General features: G+C 46.1%; 1 protein-coding gene across 4 annotated transcripts; it reads left to right on the top strand.

Moving 5' to 3' along the window:
• The first annotated feature begins 32 nt into the window (after positions 1 to 32).
• Positions 33 to 8,877, top strand: PDRG1 (p53 and DNA damage regulated 1). Of its 4 annotated transcripts, XM_078601842.1 has the most exons (6): positions 371 to 815; positions 3,259 to 3,331; positions 3,947 to 4,021; positions 5,153 to 5,233; positions 6,606 to 6,657; positions 7,764 to 8,877. In XM_078601842.1, the coding sequence occupies exons 1-6, from the start codon at positions 732 to 734 to the stop codon at positions 7,828 to 7,830; spliced, it is 432 nt and encodes a 143-aa protein (XP_078457968.1). In that variant the 5' UTR covers positions 371 to 731; the 3' UTR covers positions 7,831 to 8,877. The 4 variants fall into 4 exon arrangements, with proteins under 4 accessions (XP_078457970.1, XP_078457971.1, XP_078457968.1 ...); XM_078601844.1 differs by lacking the exon at positions 3,947 to 4,021 and having other exon boundaries at positions 33 to 815; XM_078601843.1 differs by lacking the exon at positions 6,606 to 6,657 and having other exon boundaries at positions 380 to 815.
• The last annotated feature ends 1,652 nt before the right edge of the window (positions 8,878 to 10,529 follow it).

Genomic DNA, 10,529 nt, shown 5'->3' with positions numbered 1-10,529 from the left:
CATTTCCGGGCATGTTAAACGTCACTGTCTAATGACGTCATGTAACTAACGAATGGCCAGAGTGCGATCAGCAATGACGTTTCCCATTTGAAAACGTCATCATACAAACCACCAGCATGTCCGTGCGTAAGCTGTGACGTCCCGAAACAAATATCAAACTAAGCGGTCAATAACGCTGCCTTAACAACAAAAAAAACATAGCTGACGTTTGAGGCAATGACCCTTCTTCAGAGCACCGCTAAAACCACACCGTGTTCACTTTTTAATGACGTTTTGTGCTTCCGCCGCACCTCTCATGAGCACGGTTGACCACGTGCGGTGCGAAAGTTCAACGAAAACACGCAATGACGTCATCGTTATCAAGAACCCCCACGTTCAACGCGCTCACAAATGACGTCATGTAAACGCTGACGTCACGACTCAACGCACGGGGGTCCTAGCTCATAGCTGCCCCTGACAATTGCGGCCTGTTCGCTTTGGCACTCGTTTTTTTAATTTCTTTACTTTCGCTTTCAGCAGCAGTAGCTTCATCATCATCATTAACGACCACGTCGTTGTACCCTGGATTATAAGACGCACGTTCCTCCTCTATCCCCCCTCACCGACGTCTGGTGCGGTGCGTCAATGTCGCCGGGCCACGTGCGCGTTCGACACGAAGCAGCAGATATCCGTGCTTGTTCGAGATTCGGAGTTTCCGTGCTTGTGTGTAACTTGTGACGGCGACGACGACGATGACCGCCGACGCGCAGTTCTTGATCACGTACCTCACGGAGGTGGAGACCTTGGCCGAGGATTTGCTGGCGGATAAACACCAGGTCCGTATGATAATCATGTACTGTACTGTACTGCAGCATTACACTGGTCAACAAACAAACATTTTTTTCTGGCCTGGACTTTTGCAGCTCTTCTAGACTAATTTCAGGGTGCTGATTCCAAATCTGATCTCAGATTTGCTCTATCACATCTCATTTTTATGCTATCGGCATACCCCATTTTCATTGATTTTACCCGAAATTAACTCTGTCACTTATGATTGCAAGTTGTTGCGAGTCAGTGACTGATTTAGTGTTAAAATATGGTGCTGTATTTTTAGGATAGTGTGTTTATAATATCATTTTATGTAGATATCCACATTTATTTAAGATGTTTCTTCTGCAGTTTTTATTGAAAATGCAATATTTGATATCTCAAAAACCTGAAGAAGGGTAATTGCCTGAAACGTCGCCCACACGTAGTTCCATCTCAAGGCCGCAGCGAAGATGCTGCATTTTAATTCTACAAACGCGAAGCCTCTCATCCAGCAATGGATTGAACACGGCTGACGACGATGATGATGGTGGTCGTGGTGGTAGTTCCACAAAACGTCGCCTAGACATTCCCAAAGGGCGCGCTACGATGCTTAAATGTGACAGGCGTGTTACGTTCATAGCAAAGAGGGGAAGAAAATAAACAATGGCAAGGAACTCTGTTCGATTTGTGATGTGGCAGGAGGGCTGCCTTAAAAGTGTTCGGCCTCGCGTGGTCCACATTAGGGTCCGTCCATAAATGACGTCACGCGATTTTGGACGATTTTTGACCCCCCTCTCCCCTTGTCACACGGCGTCACAAAAAATCAGCCCCCCCCCCCTCAAATGTGACGTCACAAAGCTCTGCCCCCCCCCCCAAATATATATATATATCATGCTTCAAATCGCTTTAAACTATTGTCATTGTAGTGCGTATTTAATGTGGCGCTGCACTCTGATGTAGGAGAAAACATTTATTAAAAAGTCTATTTAATTAAGTAGAGCGTGTTGTCTATATTTATTTAAAGTTGCGCATTTTTACGTGACGTCACATTTCTCAACCCCCCCCCCTCGTCACACATCGTCACAAATGTCTGACCCCCCCCCCCAGGTGCGTGACGTCATTTATGGACGGCCCCTTACCTGATGAATCTCAACGTGCATCTTACAAAGTCTCATCACAAGGGAGAAACACGAAAAATAGATGCAAAATAACTTGTTTTGCCCCGTATTGACACAGCTGTGCGCCGTATGAACCTAAAAACTAACTTTCCCTGTCTAAGAAAACGGGGTTAAGCCGCATGGCTTGACACGGTATGTTGTCCCAAGGGCCGGTTCACATGAAGTTGTTGGGTGCATCTGGCCCAGGGAGTTTGCAACATTTATAAGAAGAGGAAGAGCCACCATCTGTTTCAGTTTGTACCACAATATTTCGAGATCCGCATCACGCGAAGAGAGAGAGGGCTGGTCGTGTAACATGGCCTACATTTTGCCATGTAAATACAAATTTTTTTTTTTTTACAAAAAAACAGTAAGAGAAGACTGACAATCGTGTATATTATGTAGCCGGAATGGATAACTCAACTTAACAAATTGTATTACTTCGCAATTGTAACAATCGGTAAACTCGTCGTTCACACGCCTATGCTTATTTATTTTATATCTTCCTGTGGGGCTCTCACAACCCAGCCACCCCACTCTGCTCTCCAGGCTTAACTGAACCCTACGATCACCCCTTTGTACGTTGTGGTGTCCACCTCCCTTTGGCATGTAGCCTGTCAATTTCTTTATGGATAAGGATTGTCTCTTGATTTGAAGCTTTCGTGACTGCAGGAATCCATACTCTTTGGTTCTTTCGGTAAAGTCGCGTAGAGTATAAAATAAAAATAAATCACGACGTTTCAGGCGGAACACAAGCGTCCGTCATGTTTTCTCACCTGATGACGGACGCTTGTGTTGCGCCTGAAACGTCGTGATTTATTTTATTTTATACCTACGTGACTTTACCGATTAGGATTGCGGTTCGCTATACATCTTCGTGTACACAAACACATTCTCGAGCAGTGGTTTTTAACCTTTACTGCAGCCTTGTAGCCCTTTGGTTCCCAATGGTTAAAAATAATGTATGGTAATAAATACATAGGTTTGATGAAACAAAGTAGTTGTACGCACGTGTCCGTGCTTAATTTGTGTTTTGATTATTTACCTTCTAGTAAAAATCTGGCCATGTCTCGCACCCCCAGGGGGAGCATGCACCCCAGGTTAAGAACAGCCCACTGCTTTAGAGTGTAAATAACCTATTAAAATAAAAAATAAAATCTTTAAAAAAACGGCCGCCCGCCCGCAAGGGGGCAGCCAAAGAGCCGTATGCGGCTCTGGAGGTGCAGGGTTGATAGATGATGGAGGTGGTTGGTGGTGTGACTGAGTTGGATCTCAGTTTTAACGCCGATCTCATCTCTCTCGTTCCCTGCAGATGGTCGACTTGGACAGGAAGAGGAACAGCAACAGAGAGGCTCTTCGTGCCGTGCAAGGGGGCGCAGCTGCGGGTACAAAGACTCCAGAATGTTGTTTTTCAGAATCAGAATATTAATTTAAACTGGAGGAATTTGATGAGCTATAAAGCTCTTTTTTCACAGATATCCAGTCGGGGCATGGGTCAGAACGTTGCAACAACAAACAGTACAAACACACGATTGGAGTGCAAAGTATAGAAGCAGTAAACAAATCGCTTAAGAAAATATACGAATAAAACTAAACTATTTTATCTTATTCTTTGGGTCTTTCGGTAAAGTCACGTAGATAGGTGCAAATTAATAAAAAAAAACTACGACGTTTTGATCACAACATAAGTGATCGTCATCAGGTAAAGCCCGCTTAAGTATTAACTTATTATTTAGAAGTGAATAATAAAACTCCGACCATGAGTAGCGTTGGAATGACTGTCCGAACACACGTCTCATTTTTCCTATTAAATGAATGGGTAAATCCATTCCTCTTCATGAAATGTTGTTTTACCGTTGTTTATTTGAAGAATGCATCCCTTTTGTAAGCCGACACCTTTCCACGTCTCCTTCGTCAAAATACGAACTAGCGTATTCATTGTCTGAAGACTTTTTTGAGTTGTGAAATTTGAAAATGGTTGTGTTTGATTTTTTTTTTAGAAAAAACCTGGGTCTGTTTTGGAAATATGTTCATCAAAATACCCCGATCGAAAACAAGACAGATGATAAAAAATGGTAAATATCTTTGCCGCACAATCGCACTCCACACAATTACACGCCTCGTCGCGTTTGAGTTTTAAATCACCGATCGGAGGAGGCCGGGTGTCTTGTAGGTCAGAGCGCTGAGCCGGTGCTGCTGAGAATCTGGGTTCGAATCCAGGCAGCTGCCTGTTATTAAACCGGGTTCTCAAGTGTGCAGTGATTCATGAGCCACAGCCCAGTCGCCAATGACTACATGACAAAAAAAAACACCATGGGAAATTCGGTTCCACACTTCTTGTTTCGTATGGCTGCCGATGTAGATGCAGAACAACGACTACAAATTCACATTCAGGTGGTCAAGCCAGACAACGGCTTCAGTAGCAGCGGAGTTGGTATCATCAGAGTGATGTCTCCTTCGTATTTGTGGATCAGGAATTGCGTCGTTATACGTTGTACTGTCTAAATTTCGATTTAAAGCTTTCGTGACTGCAGGGATTCATATTCTTGGTTCTTTTGGTAAAGTCACGTAGAAGGGAAATTATCAAATAATAAAAATTAAACAATAAAATTCTTACGACGTTTCGATTGCAACACAAGCAATCATCATCAGGTGGGAAAACCACAGCAATACATTTTGGTTCTATGTGACTTTACCGAAAGAACCAAGAATATGTTGTACGGTCTGTTCTGGATGACCAAAATCGCAAACTGGAGATTTAAAAATGTGTCCTTTGTGCATCATGTATCCGCATCTGCCATGGTTTGTGCGGATGTACTTTAGGGTGGACCATGAGGGATCTTCTTCAGGAGTATTTTTATGAAAATGCTTTCCCAGTTCCATGTTAAACAAAGGTGATTTGAAAGCGATCTCAGAGGTAGCTCTGTAATATCAGCTTCTGTGGACCGTTCCCTGACACGAAAGTTCTCGCTGCTTTCCGAGAGATGTATGTATGTTGAACTTCTTTTGCACTGTACGTAGCCAACCGTGTTAATTGATACTTTGTCTTGAGGCATGATACTGATATCACGATCATGGTCGGGGGGTGGGGGAATAACTTTGGGAATCGTTTAGTTTGACAAGAATAAACGAACGAACGCCGCTTGCTGTACCCTCGTACACTGGATGCTTGAAGAGATCCTGTCGACCCCGTGTCTGAACTTCAGATCAAGAGCAGCTGGAGTCGGAGATGACGAGGATCCGCAGGGAGCTGAAGGTGAAGATGAATCGTCTGAACGAGGCGCAAGGTGAGAAGGTCACGGGCCCACTTGTTCGGGTAGCCGCGATGTTATTTTCACGAAACGATGTTCATTTCCGCGATATCGGTTTCCCATATAGCTGTTGTGGAAGAGTAGGCCAAGTATATCCTCTGTACAGTCCGTTGAGCCCAGACCAGATCATTTACATGTCAGTTACCATCACTTCAGTGGTTACAATTTCTCGTGGTCGCCACAAACGGTGAATTATAACCAATCGAAATGGGTGGGCTATGAAATAATAGTTGACTCGTAAAAGCCGTATAAATCATTCGGTACTATTAACGTTTTGCTCCCTTGGGTGGTACCGACTTCGTGGGCCTCTCTAGCGGAGGCCCTTCCGCCAGCAACAGCGCGAGAAAGACGTTACAGGGCTGCGCCTTTAACCTTTGCAGTATCGTACGATAGATATATCTTGGTATAATCCCCCATCATGGCAACCACCGCCTCTCTCAATTGACCAAAGCGCGGAGCGTTTGTCGCATGAGCGGTGATTCTCATTAAAAGAGGCTGCAATATAAGCGCCGCGTCTGACCTTTTTCCTCGCTCCTCCACGCACCTCGCGTCTTCACGGTTGGACTGAGCTGCCATCAGGCGACCGGGCGTCTGATCAGGATAATGGTCCCCGGGAGTTTGAGTCACCGCGCAAAATGTACAACCCGTTGCCAATCCACTGCCGGACGAAAGCCCTGTCCCAGGCTTTTCTGTGTTGGTCGCGCACGGGCGTCGAAGACAATTTTGTCCGCTTAGGTCGGTACGAGTTGACCGATGGCGGGAGGCTCAGGGGACCAGTTCGAATAAGAATATTTATATTGGAGGAATCCGATAAGCTATGAAGCTCCTTTTCACAAGATGTCTAGTAGGGGCATCTGACCACTGCCATCAGCCGTGGTGAAAAAAATCAAACTTGGGGTCACCAAGTTTTTAGCACAATTTTACTCAACACTGCACCGCCTCTCCAACATTTTTATTAAGCATGTCTTGATTGATTCTATTGTTACAGTTGTTTTATTCAGAACATGGATTGTAAATGTTTTTTTTTTACCCTTTTATCTGCCAACAAAACTGACACCTTTTTACAAGGAGTCATTGACCACAATACCTGCAGTCGGAATGCCAACAAAAAACATAACTCTGATAATGTATGCACTGTCCTTGAAATTGATTGGTCCACACCCGAGACAGCTTTCTTTAGAGCCTAGTCTCACATGGTATTGGACCAGATGACGCCATATTTTGCTACTGGCAAATGAGGTTCCAATGATGGATTGTAAATGTTTTACATTCTGACTAAACGACTGTTTTACCCCCCCCCTCTCTCCCCCCACCAATACATTTTTGCACGTGGACACAATGTATGAAGGCCTCCACACACCGTGTGGGGCGTGTGGGTTATCTGACCATACTTCACGCTGGTCAGTGCAAGTTGGACAGATGCATTGTTTTTCTGTTTTACTTTGAAGGGTGTCCACTTGGCACGTGCTCCAGATTTACAGATTAATCCCAAAAGCACCGGGCCTAGATACGAGGTTTCGGACGATCCAATTTTTTTTTGTTGAAGATCAACCGCAAAGTATGACGTCACGGGAAATGATGTCACTTGCATTACGTCTCTTCCGTGCTTTTCCGGTGAAAAGTGGTGTCACGTGACACCGGGTCACTTTTGTCAGCATGTAGACACTTTAAGTTCAAGTTTATATCGTTTAAAGAGATGAGGATTTAGTCTAATTTTCAAGAGTGGCTCACGGCTTTGGTCTGCCAGTAGTGGGCGGTAGTTTGCTGCCTGTATTTCCCAGTTGGTTTAACACGTAGGCTTTCGCAACCAATAATCCCAGTTGAGTAATTTACGAGTAATTTTTTGAGTTTGCCAAATTTGGACCAACTTAAATTAGTGCATAATGTCAATGATTATTACGAAGTGTATTTCTTTTTTTTTAATAAAAACCCAAAATTGTGTTTTTTTGTTTATCCGAAACCATCCCTTATTGTCTACAAATGTTCGATGTGCCTGGCTGTCAGACTAACCGGCCCAGTGGCTCAATGGAAGAGCTACTTGCTTACCTTTTCCCTATCCTTGCACTCATATCGTGTCTGGAGAGCTGTGAACAAAGAGCTTAATGCCTCATCGGATTCCTCCAGGACAAATAAAGATTCTGATTCTATAGGCACGATTGCAGCCGATCCACCGATTGTGGGCAAGCCGGTAGAGGTGGCGGTGTTGGTGGGGGGGGGTACCCTTTATGACGAGTCGTTGCAAGCGGGGTAATCGCGGCGGAAGAGATGTAAGTTGCGGTCATGAACCACACAACTCCATCCCCACCTGCAATAACACGCGGGGGATGAGTAACGGGAAATCGACAATTGCGGCACGTGGAGCGCACGCCACAAAGCCTCGGCGTGCCGCGCTTTTTCGGTCAAACGCAAATCCATTCCGCTGTCACTGCGATGAGCGTCCTGCGGTTGTGTGCGCCCGGCTTGTTTATATATATATATAATTTTTTCCCTCTCCGTTTTTCTGCAGGAAAACCGGAGCTAAAGGGCTTCGATCTCGCCCCGCTGTCGCGGGAGGAAATGCTCGCGATCAATAAAGTAATTAAAGAGTGACGAAGAAGCTGTTCCCGCGCGTTTGCCCTGCGATCATCGGCGCCGCGCGCGCTGGCTGTGACTCCTTCCGCCAAGCGGGCGCCAAGAGCCGCTCGCTATTTCGGATTAAACTTTTTTTCATCATCACCATCACCACCACCACAGTCGCCCAGCACGGGCCCAAAGACCCCCGAAACGCCGAGCGACCAGCAACAAACGACACGACCGAAGGCGCGATCTCGGGTCAGCGGTGTCGGATGTGCCAGTGTATACATCGGTGTGGGGACAGCCGTTTGGTCAGTACACTGCCGGATGAAGGCCTCCCTCCACTGTGTCGGCCACGGTGGTTGTTTGACCATACTTCACCAGGCTTGTCAGTGCATTTTGGTGAACGGAGCACATTTCTTCTGCTGAGAATCGCTATTCGGGTGAACAGAGCACTTTTCTTTTGGTCAGTCCACTGCCGGATGAAGGCCTCGCTCCACTGTGTCGGCCACGGTGGTTGTTTGACCATACTTCACCACGCTTGTCAGTGCAGTTTGGTGAACGGAGCACATTTCTTCTGCTGAGAATCGCTATTCGGATTGTGCCATTGGCATCACGAGATGAAGCGCTCATTCGGAACTCCTCGCAGAGCAGGGCAACCCTTGGTGTTAAGAGATTGAATGTCGCTTGGAAGCGGATATCACTGAGCTACCTCCGAATTACTTTTGAGTTTTATAATCCACACGTCTAAGGAGTATGTTTTTGTATTCGCTCATTTATACCCGAGTTCAAGAACGCATTAACCATTTTTTTTCAAATAGTTAAACGGTGATTATAGTGAAGTCACAATGAGTGTCGGCTAATGTATTGTGATTAGCGCGCTGAGAACCCGGCGACCCGAGTTCGATTCCCGCTCACGGCCATTGTACGCTGTACAAGCTACATTTGACACATGCAGAAAACATAAATCATATTTTTTACATTAATGACAAAAAAGCCTCCCGTGATTTTGAAATTTACTTTGCATTCTGTGTTCTCGAATGACAATAAAAATTGATGTTAACAAAGCAAATATACTTCCTGTGTAATGTTTGAGTTGATGCAGGGTCACAAAAGGAAGGAGGCTGGGTTTTGGTATTTCGAACCCTGAACATAACCTTGCCTTTTGCCTTGTGACTTTGCGTGTCACGGACTTGCCGACTGTGGATATTTTATTTAAAGAACGTAACCCCCGCGATGGGCAAGGGTTTGCTGTGTATTTAAAAATGCCGGGTGCGGGGTGACGGGGTGGGGTGGGGGATGACGATCGTTGACAATGCCATCCCTGTGAAGTAACAGCATGGCGGTAATTGGAGTGGGAAATTTCCCTCTCGCTAGCCCAGCGAGCTGCAACGGTTGTTGGACTATGGGCCCCTCTGTTCAAACGCCGTGCGGGAACACGCGGAGGTGTTTACGAGAGTGAGCCGGGCATGGCTGCTCGCATCCACCAGATATTTATTTTAGAAGATGTATCCACAAACAAGCCCGGACATGTCAGTCTCAATTCGAACAAGGAGTAGTAGTAGTGGTGGGGAGTTGCCACCTGTCCAGTTACCCCCCCCCCCCAAGGAGTCGAGGGAATTCTGTAAACCAAGGGTGGCACAGTCGGGTTTTTTACAATCGGGTTTCATTGTCTTTTTATATTAAACCCGATCATCTGAGATTGGGAGAAATCGGTTTCATTGGTTCTAATTGCAGAACCTCACTTCGCCAACTTCGCAACGATGGGCTTCATCCATTCCAAGCTAAGGAACTCACTGGCGCCCACGATTGTGGAGAAGCTCGTGTTCATCAGGACCAACCTGCCCGCCGCATTCTACGACTACCCCGTGCCCGACGGTGCCCCGAGTACGATAGCAGCACCGACGAGGAAGCAGCCTAAGCCTTGGATCAGAGTTTCGTATTCATTAAACCAGGTTTTAATTCCCCAAAATCGGGTTTAATTGTATTAAAGAAAAACCCCGATGCCTGCCGCTGGAAAACTCGGGTTTTTTCCACCCATGCTGTAAACAGAATGAAGTCACATGGCAAGACTTCCCAGTCTTCAAGGTGGCGCTGCGATGGTGATACACGTGCCTCAGCAAGTTGGGAACCCGGCCGGGTTCTATTCCAGACTAGGGCACTTGCATGCAGACACGGAACGGAGTTCTGGCTGCATCTTCTGTTAGCCGTAGAGTCACCTCGTATCGTAGTATTGCCGGAAAGGGTAAAGCCTAATCTTTGTTCTAAACTAAACTTTATTTTACCAGGTAAGGCTCTTTTGGAAGCGACTTGGTCAAATTATATAGCAGCCAAAGACTCTAAACGCATGATTTGTATTCTAAATGTGTGGAGGGGTGGGGGGGAGAAACCAGACGACACGGAGAAAATCCACGTGACCACGGGGAGAAGAGACATGCACACTCTAAATACACAACAGGCGTCAGGGTCGGGATCGAACCCACGACCTCGCGCATACCAGGCGAGGTTGTTAACATCTCGCCACCGTGGCACCCCGAATCATCGTCATCTTGACACCGACACAAAATGGTCACGTAGATTTAACTGCTCAACCCGAGCTATTAACCCTTCGATATCTGCGTTGTCTTCATGCTGTTCGACGTTTGGCGTTCTCACCAGTGAGATGAAGCCTTAAAGGAGGCTGTCTCTGGTGTAGGCCAATGAGTTACAAGGACCATGC

This window comes from Lampetra planeri, chromosome 17, assembly GCF_965212315.1.
Source record: "Lampetra planeri chromosome 17, kcLamPlan1.2.h2, whole genome shotgun sequence".
Taxonomy (NCBI): Eukaryota; Metazoa; Chordata; class Hyperoartia; order Petromyzontiformes; family Petromyzontidae; genus Lampetra; species Lampetra planeri.
Note: the sequence above shows the minus strand (reverse complement) of the source record. Positions and strands in the feature narration are given on the sequence as shown.